At 45.5% G+C, this 21,386-nt stretch overlaps 1 protein-coding gene across 3 annotated transcripts in view; it reads left to right on the top strand.

Moving 5' to 3' along the window:
• The window catches only part of LOC309858231 (uncharacterized protein), a 28,634-nt gene extending 15,762 nt beyond the window's left edge, over positions 1–12,872 (top strand). For all 3 annotated transcript variants that reach the window (XM_082718957.1, XM_082718956.1, XM_082718958.1), the window contains 5 exons: positions 3,154–3,237; positions 3,914–4,018; positions 8,361–8,571; positions 10,726–10,873; positions 12,578–12,872. In XM_082718957.1, the coding sequence (XP_082575083.1) occupies positions 3,930–4,018; positions 8,361–8,571; positions 10,726–10,873; positions 12,578–12,609 (480 nt within the window). In that variant the 5' untranslated portion in view covers positions 3,154–3,237; positions 3,914–3,929 and the 3' untranslated portion in view covers positions 12,610–12,872. The remainder of the gene's footprint in view (positions 1–3,153; positions 3,238–3,913; positions 4,019–8,360; positions 8,572–10,725; positions 10,874–12,577) is intronic.
• The last annotated feature ends 8,514 nt before the right edge of the window (positions 12,873–21,386 follow it).

The following is a 21,386-nucleotide window of genomic DNA, read 5'->3' as shown; positions in this document are numbered from 1 at the left end:
TGTGTTATGTATATGTCATTCCTGTTATATTGGTTTTATTTTCAAAACTGTCCTTTGTAGTAGTCATTTCTTCTTATTGGTATCCTTACATACACTAGTCATTCAATAAGTGAGTTAGGACTTTCCAAAAAAAGCTGACTTGGAGGTACCAAAGTCAAGGAGGCTCCAACATGGGAAGACCAGATCGGGATTCATTAGCAAGTCATTTTCAAAATGTCCCTGGGGATCCTGGGGCTCGCTGGTCTGGTCAGGGGGTGAACGACAGAGGGAGGGTGAAGGTGTGATGGAGAAGAGTCCTGAGCCTCCTCCTTTCCTCTTCAACCAAAACAGCTCTGCTCTGTCCCACCTGGTGTCTGCATTAGGGTTCCAGGTAAGAGTATCCCTGAAAAACAGGGTTCCTCTGTGTTAAACAGATTCTCTAGGTGTTGGGGAGGCACTGGGAGTATGAAATAGAGGGGTCACGTGCTTAGATGCTCATAGAAAGAGGACTCTGGCCTCAGGTGACACAAGTGACACATCCTGACAAATGCCAGAGCCAGTATTTGGGCAGCACTGGCTTGAGCTCAGTGCCTGAGTCACGGCACTGTCTGGAGGTAGTGTGGACACAAGAGGGACATGTCACAGAGAAGCACTCACACTTTGGGTCAGAGGATCAGGATCCAAGCCCTGACTCTCCTAGTTATTAACGGTGTGACCTTGGCACTCATTTTCCTCACCTCTAAAATGCACCATCTCTTCAGGACTTGGTCATGGTGCTGAGAACAATGGAATTGCTTCCTGTCTTACAACCATCCCAGAGAGGCAGACCTGTGTCAAGATGCGACAACAGTCATTCGTCTGGTGTGATGATTTCTGGGGATGCCAGTTCTTTTGTCAAGAGCCATCAGGGGGATGAGCTCTTTTATGCTCCAGTAGGAATTTGCCAGGTACTCCTGAGGGCACAGTGGCTGCCTGTAGGTCAGAGCATGTGTCTCTGTCCCATTCTCCGCATGTCCTTTCTGTCAGGCAGGATATTGGGACTTAGGGGAACACTCCAGATAAAAGCCAGGGTAGTCCTGTTGCTCTAGACTAGTGCTTCTCAACCTTGAACTTCTAAAAAAGCCATAACGGTCTAGGGTGTGGGAGAGAGGCTGAGAAAGACAGGCAGGGGTTCTGCTGCAGGCTTCAGCAACTGCCAGTCCACATACCACAGCAACACCATTATCCATCCGATTCCTCAGCTTGGAAGTACCAAGGATGCAGTAATCCAAGCTCTAGGACATCAGTGTCCAATAAGGTAGCCGTTCGCCACACCAGGCTAAATAAATATAAATAAACTAAAATGATATAAAATTTAAAGTTAGTTTCCCAGCACCTTCATGTTTCATAGTCTTCACTTCTTTAGAAGTTCAAGTCCCCTCGGTGAAAAATATGATAGGAAAGAAAACCCGTGTATTTATTCTCCAAAATGGAAGTCCTGGAGAGTAGGGAACAAAAGCTCCAAGCAAGGGGAGACTTGTTCTTTGCCCTAAGCTGGATTTAGCAAAGATTGGAGCCAAAGCTTTCCTTATGCAACTGCACTTATCTTTCCAAATGTTTAGTTGGGTTTTCCAACTACAAAAAACCATCTTGGTTATCATCACCCATCAAACCCTAAGGACCTTTATTCATACAAATCTGTATTTTTTGGAAGATTTTATTTCTTGATAGAGACGGGAGAGAGAGAGAGAGAGAGAGAGCATGCATGCACAATGGGAAGTAGCAGAAGGAGAGGGAGAAACAGACATCCTGCTGAGCAGGGAGCCCAATGAAGGGCTCAATCCCAGGACCCTGGGATCATGACTGGAGCCAAAGGCAGATGCTTAACCGACTGAGCCACCCAGGCGCCCCACAAAACTGTATATTATGGTCAAGTAACCATTTAGAGATGGCAACCAACAATGCATAGCATATCTGTATTGGTGAAGCCTCCTGAAATGTTTGCCCTCGTCCCCCTCCAGTGCCGTCATTGGGCTCCCCACCTCTGTTGCCCGTATAATAGTGTCCAAACTCTTCAACACAGGCTCAAGGTTCTCTACTGCCTAGTCCCAAGCTACTTTCAGAACAATTGTTTTTCCTGGCTTAAACCCTGTGCTCATCCAATGGGTCTTGGTGCTTATGCCATGTGTCTTTTACCCTCAGACAATGCCATGCCTGGTGTCCCTACACCACTCCATCTGGAACCTTCTTGCCCTTCGGGGTTCAGCTTAAGCTTTACCTCTTCCAAGGATCCTCTCCTCCATCCCACAGAGGTCCCTGCCTCCATGCAAGCCCCATCACATTCCTGAGTCTTTTGCAATTAACCCCATACTAAAAGTGGCAGGTCTTGGCTGACATTTAAATCATGCCAAGGCTTACCCATCTCTCATATCCAGATGCTCTGTCCTCTTCTACATCGATTTTTCCAGGTGGTCCTATGATTTGTGGTGAGTGATGGACTCTCTAAAAGCAAACTCGATAGATGATGACAGACAAAAGGACAGGCAAGTGACTGAAACCTTCACAGGTGCCCAGCTTCGAGTTAGCAGTGTTACATATTTTAACTGACTGAACCCCCATAAGAATAGTATAAGTAAGTTTTATTTTTAGTCTCCATGGTACAGATGAGGAAATGGAAGCTTGGAGAAGCAAAATCCCTTGTCCAAGCTTATGTAGGCAGTAAAGAGTAGAAATGGGCTTGAACTAGGTTTTGGATTCCAGACTTACACTTAAGACCTCAGCTCACTATTCCTCTTAAAGAAAATGAGACATTACTGTATAACAGAAGGAGAGCAGTCTTCAAGTCAGATGTTCAGCTTCTGGCTGTACTACCTACAAATGTGTGACCTTGGACAAGTCACTTAACCTCAGTGATCTCATCTGGAAACAGGCTAATCACACCACACCCCCCCCCCCCCCCCCGCAGGACTGTGTTGTCTGTTAAATGAGATCTCAGGGGTTGATCAACTAGCTGAGAGCCCGCGTGAAGCACAGCAGTGCCCTAGGGCTGATGTGGAAAGTGAGGAGCTTGGTGGTGTTCCCTTTCGTAGATGTTTCTTGCCAGTTTTCCTGCTTCCCTTCCTAGTCTTTTCTGAGTGGAGCTTTTTTTCTGGATCATCCTAGATTAAGAACATCCCACTTTGTCTCTGGTCCCAGGGAAACCATGTGGCTGTCTGCTGTGTTGGTGACCAAGCAAAAGCCCAGGTCAGGAAGCCATCTGTGCTGCAGGAAATCCGCCTGGTGAGGCCCCTCCCCTTGGAAGAGAGAAAGCAGTGTCGGTCTCTGGCTCTCTGCTGCCCACTCCTGGTTCCCATCTGGGAATGCTGCCATCCAAAGGATCAATGACGGGAAGCTGCTTCCCTTTCCTTGGCCCACTATCCCTATCCCCTGACAGCCCAGACATTAGGCTTCAGATCCTTTAGCCTGGCCCAGGCACCTGAAATCTGGGACCCCTTCTAGCCTTGCTCTTTCTCCTTAATTCTATCTCCTTACTTCACCTCCCTTGAACCTAGTCCTTGGATGGAGTCAGATTCATGGGGTCTGGTTTCTTGCTCGAGATCTGTGAGCCAGCATGGCCTCCACACACTGGCATTTATATCCAAGAACATTTGAAAGCAGGGCCAGTTCTGTTTACTGTGATGTGGTTTTAGGTTAGACTTTGATCATTCCTCTGGTTTATTTGTTAGAGGCACACTGCTTGGATAAACCTCCCAGGTCCGCCACTAATAAGCTCTATGATCTTCAACACAATATTTTACTGTTTGAGCCTCAGTTTCTTTATCTGTAAAATGGGAGCAGTCATAGTTCTCTTCTCACTTTTCTCTGTGTGAGAATTAGCTGCAAGTATGCCAAGTGCAGAATGAGTTCCTAGAACAGAAGACATACTGTAATCATCAGGAACTACTGTTATTTTCAGGTATATGAATTAAGCCATGAAAGCATTGTCCCCTTCTATGGTATCTTCACAGAACCACCCAACATCTGCATTGTCGTCCAGTATGGCAAGAAAGGGAGTCTTAAGGTAAGCAAACTAGTACAGCTTATATCAGCTTTGATTAACAGCAGATAATAAAGAAACTTATCAATGTTTTGCCCTTCATCCAAGAACGGTTCCTCTCCGGTCTAATCCCAAGATATGAATTACCTTGTTGGGCCGCCTGCAGCGGCAATGATTAGCAGTGGAATTGCTAATAGTCTGGTTTCCTTTGCTCTGGGTGGAAATTATCTGAGCCTGTCATCAGCTCTCAAGACCTTAGAGCCACTTCCCAGTTATGTTTCTGGGCTTATCCTACCCATGGTATGTGACCATCGGCTATACGTTAGGAACAGGAAGTATTTAAAAGACTCCAGACTGGGTGACTTTCTCAACATTGAATCAACTTATATCTCCTGGGAAATTTCCAGTACTGGCTGTAGAGTACTCTGCCTTGGGTGGTAGTAGTTCTGGTCAAAGTCTTCCAGTGTATAAGAATCAAATCCATTCAACACACGAAGCTCCCTGGGCTTCCAGTGGAGCCGCTGGTGATAATTTGAATAACTGTTTTTTGAGGATGTTTTGAGAAACTCAGATAATGATATGGAATGGATATTCAAACTCTCCTTTGCATATGACATAGTCAATGTAAGTATCATTTAAACTTATTTAAAGAACAACTGCCACTGTTTTTGAGTTGTTATGTGTCTTGAGTTAAACTGAACCGAAGACTTCATAATCTTTGTAACTGATTACAATTTTTTACATTGACTTTATTACAAAATTATACAAAATACAATTTTTATTACTAGAAAAGACTTTGTAATACTTTGTATTCTTTCCTGAAAATTCTGATCTTCTGCAGATCTCAAACAAAATGATCCCACTTCTCATTTTTTAAAAAACTTTATTTAGTTACTTGACAGAGAAAGAGAGAGAGAGAGAGAGAGAGCGCACAAGCTGGTGGAGTAGCAGGCAAAGGTAGAGGGAAGAAGCAGGCTCCCTCCTGAGTAAGGAGCCTGACATAGGGTTCAATCCCAGCACCCTGGGATTTTGACCTGAGCCGAAGGCAGTTGCTTAACCAACGGAGTCATCCAGGTGCCCCAAAATGATTCCACTTCTAAAATTCACTGCTTTAATCAGATTTTCCAACCTTTTCTCCCTCCCTGATCTCAGTAATTAGCGAGAACTGGGCCACCACTGTTGGTTAGTATTTCAGTAAGACTTCACTGAGCATCTCTTAAGGGTTTGCCTTACTCTGGGCATTTGCATAGGAAGACAAGGACTTTCTTTTATCTCTGAATGGATTAAAATCTAGCTACAGGGAAAAAAAGTCAGGAAATGCACATGTAAAATTAAGTGGTGGGATCATTAAAAATTAGGAAGATCTGATCCGACATCTTCTCCCGCCCTGGGCTGCTCCTTCCTTCCCTTCACTGACTTTCCCATCCCTCCCCCACCAGGCCCAGGGAAGCACTTTAGACTCTGGAGATCAGTCTCCTGCCACTGATATCATCCATCTATCTATCTATCAATCATTTATCGGCTCTGGAGAGAAAACTAGTAAGATCTCCCCAGGTAAGGTAGGGATAACTAACAGATATAGCTTTTTCTGTTGGCATTTGATTTTCAAGAGGTATTAACCCCAAAGTTTCTCTGAAGAAATTCTAGGGTGGGTGAGAATGGCACTCTGAAAGGGAAGTCTCCCTGGTGGTCTTCAGTCACCTCAGGTCACTGAGTCTATCCCCCGCCTCATGCCAGGGGAGCTGAAGATCACCTGATGCCTTGTTTCAGAAGGATTGGTGTCTTCTGAAATAGAGTATGTACATAATGGGATTGTGTAAGGAAGTCAGAGTGAGTTAGGTCAAGGCACATTTAGGCCCTTTAAGGCATTTCTCTGCCAGCATTCCTTCAAAGGGGACTAAGAATGACAAAAGTTCACTACAGCTTCTCAAGTCTTCCCCATTGGTGACTTTGACATGAACCCAAGCACTGGCCATGCTCTGCGGCTCAGATTGTGCTTCTGGCCATCCCATAACAATCATAAAAACAGTTCTTCTCTGTTGGACCAGAACATTCTCTATACCAGGTACCAGAGAGATTCTGAGATGCCATAGACTTTTCAAGTAAACAAATGGATGTTGATTGAGCACCTCATTTGGCTCAGACCCAATTCTGGCATGGAGGACACAGAGGAATAGGCTCATCATCCTGTCCCTAAAGAGTTCAACCCAGTGGAGCCAGCCTGGGAAGGAGCTTTGGAGATTATAATATTCTTCTTGAGTGAGGGATGGACCTTCACTTCTTCATAAGAGGAGTCATGATGGGTTAAGAGGAGGAAGGCAGTTATCATAGAAATTGTCTTGGGGTTTGAACCCTGGCTCTCCACTACTGGCCAGGTGATCTTACCTACCCTGAGCCTCAGTTTCCCTGTGTATCATCTAAAGATGACAGCAGTGCCCACCCAATATAGTTGTTGGGAGAAGTAAGTATGTTTAGCACCATGCCCTCCTATAACAGGCGCCAGGAAATAAATGCTCATTGTTAGTAGGAGTGGTAGTATTACTATTATCAGAGATAACTTCATTACTAGGACTAACTAGTAATAAAAACATGTACATTTAAAAAGTTTCATTCCCATGGGACTCCTGGGTGGCTCAGTCCAGTTAAGTGTCCGACTTGATTTCAGCTCAGGTCATGATCTCAGGGTGATGGGATTGAGCCCCACCTTGGGCTCCCGGTTGGATGTGAAGAGTCTGTTCGAGATTCTCTCCCTCCTTCCTCTGCTCCCCAGCCCACTCACTCACGTTCTCTCTCTCTCTCTCAAATAAATAAATAAATCTTAAAAAAGAAATCTAATTCCTCCAACGATCCTCTGAGGTAAGCCAGCCCGATCCAAACAATACCAGCTGCATGAGACTATTGGCCAGAGGTAATGTGGGGAGCTTAAAGTGAAGTGTGCTCGAGTGTAAAATTCACACCAGATCCAAAGACTCAGAAAAACAAACAAACAAACAAACCCCCCCAAAAAAACCCAGAATGTAAAATATCTCATAATTTTTATGTCAAAATAAGATTTTCTAAATATATTGGGTTAAACAAAATACATTATTAAAGTTAATTTCACCTCTTTACCTGAAAAATTGAAAATTATACCTGTCCTTCTCTTGGACACTGCTCTTAATAACTAACAATTAACTCCATCTTTCTTTCTTTTTTTGTTTAAAGAGAGGTGAGGAGGGACAGAAAGAGAGGGAGAAAGAGAATCTTAAAGCAGGCTCTGCGCCCAGCAGGACTGGATCTCACAACCCTGATATCGTGTCCTATTTGGTCTGTGACAATATACATGAAATCATACATTTCCACCAAGACAGGAAAAGAAAGCAAACCCTGAAGAGATGTGTGCCATCTCTAGGTGGGGACTACATTCTTAGGCTTTCAAGCATCCCTCAACATCTTCTTTATGTTCTAATGGAGTGAACTCTGCTAATAAACCTGGATATAAGGGTAATCAGTGATGACCAAACAAAATGTCTCTTGCGTGGGGTGGGCTTGGCACTAGCAGGGGCAGAGGAGTGGAGAGCTTCAGGGACAGCCCTGGTGCGTGGGGAGGTCTTCATAAAATGAGAGGGAATTCCGGATTGGATATAGGTCTCCCCAGATTTCGAGCCCAGACCTTGGCTCAGCCAGGCCTCTCCAGGTTTGTGTGAGTGGATTGCAGTTTCTAAAATGTAATTTAACTGTATCATCTCAAAAAACAAAAATTGCATTTTGGGGTGGGAGCAGGAGTAGTGTGTCCACAGTCCTGCTTTTGGCCTTAGCCTGCACTTCCAGTATTGACTTGGGGCTTTTGCTAAAGCAGGACGGTGATTCAGACCAAGATCCCTGCTGGAGCAGAGTGAGTCCCTGTACTGGTGATCACGAGGCCCAGGGCACCCTCCTTGGGGGCAGAGTCCATTCAGGGCCTCCTTGTATTCCTCCTCGCTGGAACACTGAGTGCCGTCACTGCCTCCTACTACCTCACCCCCCTCCTCAGCTGGGCTTGGGAGACGTTCAAACCTGGCTGTTCCTGTACAGGTGTCAGGAGAATGGGTGTGTTTGATCCGCCCTCCTCCTCCCGTTCAATCAATCACGAGGGCACCGGAAACAGGAAAATCTAATGATTTAGGAGCGGCTGTTTTGAAGGCAACCCAACCTGGGTTTATCTTCTAGCTCTGCCCTTGCTATCGGGGAGCAATTTAAAACTGTGAGTTTAATCAATGGAAAACAGAGAATGAGAATATTAACCTACCTTCCGGAAAGACAGAATGTGATCTTATGTATAAAGAAAGCAAAGTGCATAGTACCAAGTACGCAAAGAAAGCTTTGTTGTGATTTATTTGCTTATCAGGGATCCAGACCACCCTTGTGAATTTTCACGGACCCTTGTGGCTTCAATGCAATGCTCAGAGTCATCTCTCATCTTGGACCTTCAGAGCTTTCTTCCGTCAGCCACCGGGCATTTGGCATTTGTGCAGCTGGTCAAGGGCGGGGATGTGGGAATGGGACTGCGGCCATCCCAGTCCTGCTCCACCCCAGGCCAGCCCTGTGGCCTGGCACAGGTGAAATTCTTTGTTTCTCCCTTTCCTTAGTTCCTTATTTGTAAGAGGAGGTTAGCGATAATACCACGTGTGTCATCTACAGGGTCGCTGGGGGACTTACACGAGTTGGTTCAAATAACGAACTTCGGTCGATACCACATAAGGCTAGCACTATAAACTTAAACCAGAAAAAGATCCAGTAAGACCCTTGAGAGTGACATAGTCAGGTTTGCTTTTGTCCAGAACCTCTGGGGTGAGGTGGGTGTGAGGAGGGGCCTGGGCTTCCCAGGCTGATGCAGGTAAAACGGCTCCACGACAGCTCCATACCTGCAGCATCCTGAGGCTGCTGCCTTTCTGCCAGCTCCCATGCTAGGTAGTTTGGCAAATGGCTCAGAGATTTGGATCAAGATATGGGGAGGCTTTATGTCTGTACTTTAAATCCAAGAAGCTGGAAATATTGAGTATACCTTATGGAAGGTCTTATGGTGACACCATCAAGGAAGGTAAGAAAATAAAGACCCCAGGATCACCCACAGTGGGGACCCCCTGTGTCCCTGCGCTACTGAGGTTACTTCTGAGATGCAGTCTGCCTTGTCCCCTTAGCCTTTGTTCCACTGCTGCTAGCCTGCCCTGGGAGATCTCAGAGAAATACCAGTATCCGTCCGTCTAATCCTGCTTCAAATGTGATGGCTCTCCTTTTCGAATTTATCTCTTCTCTGTCCTCCTGCCATCATTGTTTCCTTCCTCATTCTAGGTCTTTCTGCAAGCCCTTCCCTGCCTATGGAAAGACCTGTATGCTCTGCCCTCCTCTCCCTGCCAAATGAGGCCGCGCTCTGCCTTGGCGACTCACCCTGAGCTGGGTCTTCCCTCTAGCACTCTTTTCCCCTTTCTGATCCTTCTCTTGATTTGGGCTTCTTAGCAGCAGTTGGTGGCATGTACCTCATGTGATCTGTAACTAATACAGGCTCTTGTGTTTAGGTCTAAGCATTGGCTTCTTCTTTCTAAGCTCATCAGGGGACTTTAATGGGCAGCCAAGGTGCGGACCAATAAAGGAGGGCAGGTGTTCTCAAGCTGTGGGCACACGAATCTCCTAGATCAGGTTAAAATACACAGTCTGATTAAGTATATCTGGGCAGGGCCCAAGACTCTGCATTTCTGCCAAGCTCCCAGGAGATGCTGGTGCTGCTGGTCCCTGGGCCATCTTTCAAGTATGGGGATCTAGGCCCATCTTAGAGATGGTCAAAGAGGGGCCCAGTGGGATGGAGTGCCTTGCTTGAAGAGACTGAGTGGTCAAAAGAAGATGTGAATGCATGCCCTCGGAGTTTAGTGTTCTTCCTAGGCCTTTTCATAAGTAATGGTACTTTATTATTACATTATAACAATAGATATAAACCCTTAAGAACACAGTGGATGAAATGCGAATTTTTCAACATCCTTCATTTTAGTGCCTTTCTCTTGCAAAGTGCTCAAACAGGACCCTTAAGTGCATATAACAGAATGTAATAATCTATTATTATAGGATCATTATATGTAGGTAGGAATAGAATATAATATAGAATATAGAATATAATTTGGAGCACGTAGGTAATAAGAGAATTGTCTTAATTATATGGTGTTGTTTCCATATTGTTGGTGTCCCTTATCATATTTATTCATGTTTTTCATGACAATTTATGGTGGGGATGGGCTTCGTGTCACGCACCATGTCACATGTCTCACGAATATTATGCCATGAACCCGCCACGGCCATCTTGGGAGGTAGGGATTATTGTCACCTCCATTTTGTTGAGAAAAGTGAGGCTTACAGGGCAGAGTAACTTATTCTCTGTTAAGTGTTAGAGCTGGGGTTTCAATTAAGGAGACTGACCACTCAGTCAGACTCTATTGTATTTAGCTTATTATTATTATTAGCTTATTTGTTTTAGGTTGGCCTTGCCTTGTGGCTTCACATCAGGGGCCCAGAACTAGTCTTCCCCTACTTTAGGGTACCCCTACCCAGGTTGGCTCATGGGCAGGGGGCTATGTTAGTGGCTCTAGGACCAAATGAACTTAGAGATGGGCATGTCCCCCTCCCCTGAGTCTGTGTTTCTGTCCATCTGTTTCTGTCCATCTATTTCTTCCAGCAGGGGCCAGTGTTACCTACTCTAAAGCCTTTGCTTATTTTCACCCTTCCAGGGCATGCTGTTCTTCCATGGGAGCCCCCTGGGGTCCCAGGGCAACCAGAAGCTTTCCACCTGCCTGGTGGACAGCTGGACGCAGGTGAAGATCATGGGTTTGGGGCGGGACCTACAGAACATCCCTCGAGGGACCGATAAAGCAATTGGTAACCACTGGGAGATCTTGCACCCACTACTACTAGCACAGTGACCACAGGGCCCTTGACCACAACCTCTGCTCTCTGAAGCTCACTGGCTCAGGGACCCACCCAGGACCTGCCTCTGGAGCTGACCATGTGTGGCTGTTCTAGCCACCCGAGGGTGGGAGAGAAAAATAACCTCCAGGGCAGTGAGTCTGTGGTGTGAGGTCCGAGGTAGGAGGCTGGGTCTCATCCTGGCCAAGCTGGGCAGCCGGAAGCAAATCACTGCCCTTCTCTTCAGGACTCGGTATCCCACTGCATCATCATCCCGCATCCTCAGAGGGCATCATCCGCAGGCACCCTAAACATGATCAGCTCCAGTGTCTCTTGGGAAGCTTGAAAAAATACACGTAGGTGGCCAGGTCCCATCCTAGATCAACTGAACCAGAATATCTGAAGATGGAATCTGGGCCTGGGCATCCACGTGTTTTTTGTTTTTTGTTTTTTTTGAAGATTTTATTTATTTATTTGACAGAGATCACAAGTAGGCAGAGAGGCAGGCAGAGAGAGAGGGGGAAGCAGGCTCCCTGCTGAGCAGGGAGCCCAATGTGGGGCTCGATCCCAGGACTCTGGGATCATGACCTGAGCCGAAGGTAGAGGCTTTAACCCACTGAGCCACCCAGGCCCTCTTCCCCGCCCTGCGTGATTTTTTAAAAAGCTCTCTAATGATTCTCGCGCACATCTCAGGACGAGACCTTCTGCCTGGAGCCCAAACCTCCCATTCCCTTTTGCACATGCGCAAACAGAGGCTCGGTTACCTGAGCCTACTCCTCCACCATAAACTGAGCACCCTTGAGTCTCACCTCCTGCGTGTCAGGGGCCCTGAACACCCCTCCCTGGAGCAGCACCTTGCCAGCAGCCTGGCTGTGTGCATGTGGGGAGTTTCTGTCATATAGGACAGCATGATGCCTTACAGAAAAAGACAAAGGGGGAAATTCTCTACACCTGCTAGTGGCCGCTCTATTCCCCATCTCCATATATATACACACACATATATGGGTGCACGTGCCTGTATACACCACACACACAGACACACACACATATATATATACATACATACATATACATTTATTGATTGTAACCTACAGTGAAATAAACCTATAAAACTCACAGCAAACAGTAAATGTAGATTATAAAAAATATCTGGAACACAGAGATCTTTAAAAACAGAATGCAGGTTGGTGGTTGCCCGGGGCCAGGGGTTGGAGGAACAGGGAGAAGCTGTTTGTTGGAACAAGATTTTACTTTGAGGCCATGGACATGTTTTGGGACTTCTTTGGGTGGTTGGTTGTTTAATTCTGCAAAGGTACTACATGCCACTGAATTGTTTGCTTTCATGGTTAATTTTATGTTCTATGAATTGTACTTTAATAAATTAGTTTTTAAAATGTAGACAAGACAGAAAGGGGGAAGAAAAAGGAAGAGCTCTTCTAACCACACAGGCAGGTGTTGGGCACAGAAAAGATGTTAGTGCACGACCCTGATTTCTCTGTAGGTACATACCCACAGACTCTGATTTGCTCTTTAAGTCGGGCAACACTACAGCACATTTCTGAGGGACTGGCTCCTTTCAATTCTTCCGTGCTTCCCTGAGAAAGAGAGGTGGCTTTTGCCTTTCTGCCTGCCCCTTTCCCACTGCATGCTTCCCTCACCAAAACTGTTGCTTTGCAGAGCTCTCTACTGGACAGTCCCCGAGCTGTTGAGGCTCCCAGAGGCGCCGTGGTCGGATATCCCAAAGGGAGATGTTTACAGCTTTGCCTTCCTGATGATGGAGCTGATCCAACCTCCAGGACCACGGGCCTTTTGATGGCCTCGACAAGGTACCAGATGGTAAAGCTCAGAGTCTCTTTGTCAAGCGTTGGTCATGTGGGCTAGCTTTCAAATGTTTGCTTTTTAATTCAATGTTTATTAATTTAGGATTTATCTCATTGTTTTTCTTTTTTAAAGTTTATGTTCTTTTCTAAATTAAAAATCTAGTTACAGTTTGCCTATAAAAATAATCCAGGAACTTGGGATTACACACTTTATTCTATGATAGCAGTCAGGGCGATCCTGTTAGAAAGTGACTTTGGTCGTGTCACTTCTGTTCAGTGTCCTCCCCGGGCTTCCTATTTAGGGAATGAAAGCTAAGCCCTACCAGTGGTCTGCAAGACCACTAAAGCCCTCTCACCCGACCTCTGGGGCCTTCTTTATTAATGCCCTGTGGCTACCATAATAAGTTAACCACAAACCTGCTAGAACTCAGTGACAGAAGTTTATTTACTTACAGTTCTAGAAGGCGGAAGTTCAAAATTAAGGTTCAGCAGGGCCGTGTTCTCCCTAGAAGCTTTAGGGAAGATTTATTCTTTGCCTTGTTTAGCATTTGGTGGCTGCCCGGGACTTCAAGGGCTTATGGCCAAATCACTCCAATCTCTGCCCTCACCTTAACATTGCTTCCTCTCCTGTAGACCTCTCTTCCTTCAGTATCTTCTAAAGACACTTGTCATTGAATTAGAGCTCACCTGGAAATCTGAAATGATCCCCTCAACCCAAGATGCTTAAGTTTATCTGCAAAGAACTTTTCTTTAAATAAGGTCACATTCATAGGTTCTGGGGACTAACACATGGGCAAATCTTGTTGGGTACCACCATTCAGCTCTGTATACCTTCCTAATTCCATCCCTCATGGTTTGCTCCTTTCAGTCATGCTGGTCACCTCTTTGTGCCTCCCTCATGCCAGACACATTCCTACCCCAGGGCCTTTGCACACACTGTCACTTCTGCTTGGGCATCTCTCATCTCATATTTGTATATAAAAATTGGTTTTATTCTTTCTTAAGGACTACACAATTTTTCATTGTGAGGCTATGCCATGTATTATTGATGGATACACCTTCTGGTTGTTTTTATTTCTTGTTATTATAGTTGCTGCAGTGAGCATCCTTGTATCTTTGTGGACATAAAATTGAAGAGATAAATGTATTTTAAGCGTATTTAATTTTTTTGATAAATGCTGCCTAACTGTCTTTATAGGATTTATTCAAGCTTATTTTTTACTGAGTTGTTTCTTTTTTTTTTTAAAGATTTTATTTATTCATTTGACAGATAGAGATCACAAGTAGGCAGAGAGGCAGGCAGAGAGAGAGGAAGGGAAACAGACTCCCTGCTGAGCAGAGAGCCCAATGTGGGGCTCCATCCGAGGATCCTGGGATCATGACCTGAACTGAAGGCAGAGGCTTTAACCCACTGAGCCACCCAGGCACCCCCTAAGTTTTTCTTAACACACATCCTATCAAGGAATTAAGGGCAGAAGTGGTGGGAGATAAAGCAAAATTTGATCTAGATTGATTAAAAAAAAAAAAAAAAGCATAGTGGGCGTAACCTCCAGCGCTGTTATTTTCCACTTTGACCGTGCACTAGAACTTCCCGAGGAACTTTAAAAACTGCTACTGCCTGGGTTTTAGCCAAGGAGACTCTGATGTCCTATACCATGATCTGGGCATCAGGGTTTGTGGGTGATTCCCACGTGCAGCCCAACCTGAGAGCCGCGATCTCAGAGCGAGCCCAGGGAGGTGTGCGTGTGTCAGCTTCTGAAGTTTCTCCTTTGATTTTTTTTTTTTTAATCCCTTTGCTTACAATTACTAGCCCTTTCCCAGGGGTCAGCCTCAAGTCTCATCTCTAGATCATCATGCATTCCCTGGAGTAGTTGCTTTAAAAGCAGATTCCTGGGGCACCTGGGTGGCTCAGTCAGTTAAGCGTCTGCCTTCAGCTCAGGTATGAGCCCAGATCCTGGAATCGAGGCCCACATCGGGCTCTCTGCTCAGTGGAGAGTCTGCCTATCCCTTTCTCTCTGCCCCTCCCTGCCAGCTCAGGCTCTCTCTTGCTTGCAATCTCTCTCAAATAAATAAATAAAATGTTTAAAAAATAAAGGTGGATTCCAGTTTCTAATCTATGGTCAGGAGAAGTAGAGGGGAGACTCATTCAAAGAGGTTCATCCCAAATCCAAGTGCAACTGACCTTGGAACCGAGCAGCTACATAGGTCTTCCCAGACGGAGCCCAGGAAGGAGCCCATCTACATTCGCCAAGCTCAGCTACCACGGGATTGCACCAACTTTGGTGGAGGTAAGGGGGAGGAGGGAACAGTGGAGGTGGGGAGACTGTATACAGTTGGTATGTTTGCCCTTCACTGTAGTCCTATGCCCACAGGGTTAAATAAGAGCTGGCCATATGGGACTATGTATACACAGGCCTGCAACCAGGAAAAGTACAAGGTACACCTAATTTATGGACAAACACAATTCTTCCATTAACTTCTCGTATTTCCCTGCAAACAGTCCTGGTGCTGGGAACTGGTTAGATATCGATTCTCTGCACACACTAGACCAGTGCTTTTCAAATTTTAGTGGGCATTGGGATTACCTGCAGGGCTTGTTAAAACACAGACTCACCGGGTCCCACCCTCAGGGTCTCTGACTTAGTGGATCCGGGGTGAGGGCCAAGAATTTACATTTTTTTTTTAATTTTAAAAGATTTTATTTACTTATTTGTCAGACAGAGATCACAAGCAGGCAGAGAAGCAGCAGAGAGAGAGGGGGACGCAGGGTCCCTGCTGAGCAGAGAGCCCCATGCGGGACTCGATCCCAGGACCCTGGGATCATGACCTGAGCCGAAGGCAGAGGCTTTAACCCATTGAGCCACCCAGGCGCCCCCAAGAATTTACATTTTTATCATGTTCCCAGAGGATGTTGAAGTCCCACAGTCTGAGAAGCCCCGGCCTAGTGTGACACTGGACCAGCAGCAACAGCATCCCCTCGGGTACTTGTTAGAAATGCAGATTTTCAGGCCCAACCCCGGGCTTTCAGAATTGGAAATTGGGGGGTAGGCCCAGAAACTGTGTTTTACCAAGCTCCCCATCCCCCTTCCCAATACACCGAAGAAGAACAGAATGGCCGCACATTACCAGCTCCGGAACATGTGTACTCCGAGCGGCAGAACCACAATTTGAATTTGAACCCGTGGGTCAAAGTTTTATGTCATTGTATCATGTCTACTCCGTGTTCCTCAGGACTATTTCTCGGAGGCTGTCCTTAATTTTCAGACATTGTGCTTTTGAGGAGCACTGGCTGGGTATTCTGTATGATGTTTCCCATTTGTCTGATTATTTTTTCCCTCATGACTAGACTGGGCTTCTGCTTCTTGGGAGGAAGCCCACAGAGGTCAATTGTCATGTTCTCAGAGCTGAATACAGAAAAGCGGAAGATGCAGCAATGATGATTCTCCGATCACCTCCTTGAAATCACTGTGGTCCCACGACTCAGGTGATACTTCATTTGGGACATGAAACACAATTAGCCATAGTATAGCCTTTGTTAAAATGTACTTTCTTTCAGATTATTTTGGTGCATTAAAAATGCACTTAAACACGACTGTGTACCCTGACAAAAACAAGAGAGTATTTTACACGGTTTTAGAACTTGTATTATTATTATGAAGCAAAGGCCACACTTTGTTCAGATTTCCTTGGGCTTTTTGTTTATGTTTGTTTGTTTGTTTGTTTGTTTAAGAGGAGAAGGAAGGGCAGAGGGAGAAGGAGAGAGAGAATCTCAAGCAGGCTCTAATCCAGCACGGAGCCCGACACAGGGCACGATCTCACAACCCTGAGATCATGACCTGAACCAAAATCAAGAGCCGGAGGCTCAACCGACTGAGCCACATAGGTGCTCCCCAGTGTCCTTAGTCTCTAACCTGGTGTCTTTCCTACCCCAGCTTCCCATCCAGGACACCGCAGTGCATTTGGCCATCATGTCTACTCCGTGTTCCTCAGGACTATTTCTCGGAGGCTGTCCTTAATTTTCAGACATTGTGCTTTTGAGGAGCACTGGCTGGGTATTCTGTATGATGTTTCCCATTTGTCTGATTATTTTTTCCCTCATGACTAGACTGGGCTTCTGCTTCTTGGGAGGAAGCCCACAGAGGTCAATTGTCATGTTCGTCCCATCATATCAAGGATACACAAACCCTGGTTCTTCTGACTGGAGAATGATATTGGAAACCAAGACCTAGATGCTGGGTGTGTTCATGGCTGCTCGGGTGCTGTTGCCTCTAGACCCTCCCTGTGGCATGTGTGTACAATACCCTCCGTGTACACACCTTTCCACATCCCTATCTACCAGCTGTGTCTATATAAACTAAACATGACTTCATACTGACATTTCCAACATCATTGCCACATGGTTCATTTATTCTAGTCTCCCTATCACTTATCCAAACCTCCCTTTCCAACCGTGAGACCCTGCTCCCACCATCTGCCATCCATGTATTACTTATCCAATCCCAGAGTATGTGTGTGGTGCTGTCAGAGACCTTATTCTGTCCCCTCATGAGATGCAATCCTGCCAACTAGAAGATAGGGATTGTGAACGGGTCCTTGTGTTTAGACGTAAGGGTCTCACGTCATTCTTTGGTCATGGTCTGCATCTCCCCTGGGATTGTCCAATAGCCTAACAGATATTGTTAAGAATTTGTGTCCTTTGAGGTTTACTCTCTATGCTATAAAGTTCGATGGATTTTGGCAAATACACAGTAACATGTATCCACTTCTACAGTATTATAGAACATAGTCTGATTACCCGAAACAAACTCCGTGCCTCACCTGTTCAACGCTTTCTCCTCCCCAAACTAGTGGCAGCCTTTCATTTGTTTTCTGTCTCTATAATTTTGCCTTTTCTGGGATGTCATATAAACCGAACCCTCCATTGTTTAGCCTTTTCAGACTACGTTTTTATACTTAGTAATATGCACTTAAGATTCGTTCATGTTGGGCACCTGGGTGGCTCAGTTGGTGAAATATCTGCCTTTGGATCATGTCCTGATCCCAGGGTCTTGGGATCAAGTCCCCCATCAGGCTCCCTGCTCAGTGGGGAGTCAGCTTCTCCCTCTGCTCTCCCCACACTCAGGATATCTCTCTCATGCTCTCTCTCTCTCAAATAAAAAATAAAATAAATAAAAAAGATTCATTTATATTGTTACAACCATTGTATTTTTATACCAAAACATGTATACATTGTTCTCAAATTATTATTTCCTTTACAAAACTTGGATAAGCAGAGTGTTTAATAAATGTCAGTAGAAGTCAAGGCCGAAGTGAAAGAAAGTAAGTTTACAAAGTTGGGCCTGGAGGCAGGACGTGGTAACATCTATTATTTGCTAAAATAACTTTTATGTGACATTGTACATGCAATGTACAATGTACATTGTACAATTGTACAAATTGCATAACTGCACCCCAAATTCTTTTTTTTTTTTTAAGATTTTATTTATTTATTCGACAGAGAGAGATCACAAGTAGGCAGAGAGGCAGGCAGAGAGAGAGAGAGGAGGAAGCAGGCTCCCTGCCGAGCAGAGAGCCCGATGCGGGACTCGATCCCAGGACCCCGAGATCATGACCCGAGCCGAAGGCAGCGGCCTAACCACTGAGCCACCCAGGCGTCCCTGCACCCCAAATTCTTATAGATTCCTGAAGTCACATAGACGTATATATGCTTTACTTCAAGAAAAGTTCTATTAGAAAAAAAAAACTTAATCTAAAACCAGATTCATTAAAAGGTGCTTATATGTTTTACAGTAGGGTTCTGCATTTTCCAGGAGGTTCCGAAGTATTTCTCATAAAATATTCAGATTTCTCTGACATTCCTATCTATTCAATTTATTTAAAACTCAATTTACAAATTGAAGAGCACATATGTGTAACGTGTCCTTAATGGCACACAGTTTTCAGTCATTTGGCCGTCTCCACCCCACGTGAGTTTCAGAAATCATCAGCCGCATGAAAGATCCCACATCAGTTCCACTTCGACCTCCCCTGTTGGAGGAGAAGGGGAACCAGAAGACTGTGGTCACGGTGAGGGAGTGTTGGGATGATCTCCAGAGAAAAGGCCCACTTTCTCTTCCGTCAAGAAAATTTTACGAGAAGCCAGTTCCAAAGGGTGAGTGAGATACGGCACATTTTCTCCTAATCATGTAACCATTAGAATTTTGAAACTGTGGCTGTGATGGCTCCCGTGTGGCTCAGTCCATTCATTCGTCCATTCCTCCACTCATTCATTCATTCACTCACTCCGTCATTCATTCATCATCTACCCACTAGACGACTGCCACGTGCAAGACACTGTGTTACACGCTGGCTAAGTAGAGTGAAAAATTCTCCCTTTGTTTCACAAGTGATACAAAATGTATCAGACATCCGCTCTTCACTGCTCTCCTTTGTTCATTCCAGAAACTACTAGTCAGTCGAGGCACTCTTTCCAGGGGAGTTCTGACATGGCCCCAGAATGTTTTCCGAATCAACATTCCAAGGGTCAGGACTCATCCATTGGGGTCGGACGATGGGATAAAAAACTATTCACCGACCTTAGAGTAAGGGATTAAATTATTCACGCTGCCCAAGCAACTTTGTCAATAGTCACTTCCTTCACGTTAGGATGATAGTGTCTTCTTTTGGCACATTGAGCACCTGCGGGCACGGCCATGCTAGAAGCAGCTGGAGTTGATAGAAGGGCCCTGGACTGGAAGTCTGGCACCTGCTCCTAACTTGGCCATTCTGTTGTGCATTCTTAACACAACAGTCCAGAATTCTGCATTTTCCACATCAAAATTGTTCTAAATGATACGTCTCAGGTCAATCATGACTTTTACTCAGAAAATCTGCTCTCTTATGTTAAGGTAAGTCTACCTCCTATATGAGCCTCAGTCTTCTCATCTGAAAAATGGGGAATTTAAACAATTTTTCTGAAGACACTTCTAAACCGAGAGCCTATGGGATCTAGAAGTGCCCCTTACATCTTTATCTGAAAGAAAACCACTGGTGTTGTTCAGAAAAAAAGAACAACAACACAACAACAACAACAACCCAAAAACCTGTCCTGAAATCTACGTTTTCGACTGACCATGATGGCGACCTGGAGGATGTTGGGAAGTGGGGGAGGGTACTGTTTAGTAAATGCTTGCTGAGTGCCAGATGCAGCTTTAGACACCGCGTGACCATTCTCTCCCTGGACCCTCAGAACAGCCCTGGGAAGTATGTGTTATTATCCTCATTTTCCAGATGAAGAAACTGAGGCTCAGGGAGATGAAGGGGGCAGGTCGAGGTCACAGAGCTGGTTGAAGGCAGCCTCTGTCCTGCCGTGTGGCCTCATTGCCATGGTCATTTCACTTCTGTCTATGGGCAGCCCTGAAGTAGGGAACCTGAAGGGCAAGACATGTTTTCTTTTCTCAGGATGTAAGGCTGGAAGTTGTGCTCCATTCTGGCCCTAAAGTTCTTGGGAAAAGATGTTCATGTGGGGGTGGTTTTAAAGCCACGTGAACATCCTAGACCGTGTGGTGAGCCAGCTGGACACCTGGAGGCTGTGGTGGAAGAGAGGACCAATGAGATGATGGCAGAGAAGAGGAAGGTGGATAGGCTTCTGTCCACAAGGCTGCCTAGGTATCCCAGCATGGGGTGGGGACGGAGCTTTACAAAGGACCCAGGAAAAAAATAGCGTCACTATCTAAGAGGCGTCACATAGAGAGAATATTTATTTTGCTCCTTTAATAAGAGGAAGTCAGGTTCTTCTGAAATGGGTGAAGCATTTTGCAGGCAATCTGGTACACCCAAATTATAAAAGGGGATAGACCCTTCAAAGGACTAGAGAATGTCTTACGGAAAAGATGATGGCTGCAGCAACAGCCGAGCGACCACTAGATGGCGCTCTACCCGCACGAGTTTGGTTAATTGCTGGCGCCCCAGTATTTTGGATTGTACTCCAAAGCCTTTCTTTGCGCAATGCAATATGCGCCCATGACTTCAGATTAAAAACTCGCTTCATTTTTGGCTGTAATCGCATCTGTACTCTCTCTAAACACTTGGCAGGAGCATCTGCTGTTAAAATTCCAGCACCCTTCTTGTGTGTCTTGACAAAGAAGCAGACTGGGGATTTGAAGGTATTGGTATAAGATTGGTGGACTAGGGCAAAATATTGGTTTGTGGATTGGCGGCTGCTTCCTTTTCCTCCCGCATTTGCAGATTGACTCTTTACCATCAAACTCTATAGCCAACAGGGGAAAATGAGATGCCCTCCGGGAGAAAATCCTTATGGTAAAGGCATTCCTGTAACCTACTCTGCCCTCCTCCAATTTATACCCACCAAGGAAAGTATCTCTTTGGAGAAAATGCAGGTGGAGAAATGGGAGTCAGAAGAATCCCTTTAGGTGATGGAATTTTTGTTCACCAAAAACCTAATCCACTGAAGCCAGAGGGTCTATAAGCATGACTCTGCCCGGGTCTGTAGGAGGCGAGATGAGTAAGAGAGTCTGTTCAAAGCCAGTCCCTATTCTCTGGTTTCAGCTTTGTTGGAGAACAGTGCACAGCTGGAAGGTCTGTGGAACCGGAACATTTTGAATCCATGACAATCTTTTTCTCTGACATTGCTGGATTCACAGATCTGAGTTCTCTCAGGTCCCCTT

The sequence above is a fragment of the Mustela nivalis genome (genome assembly GCF_964662115.1).
Source record: "Mustela nivalis genome assembly, chromosome: 2".
In the NCBI taxonomy this organism is placed as follows: Eukaryota; Metazoa; Chordata; class Mammalia; order Carnivora; family Mustelidae; genus Mustela; species Mustela nivalis.
The sequence above is the reverse complement of the archived record's forward strand: the minus strand, read 5'-3'. Positions and strand labels throughout refer to the sequence as shown.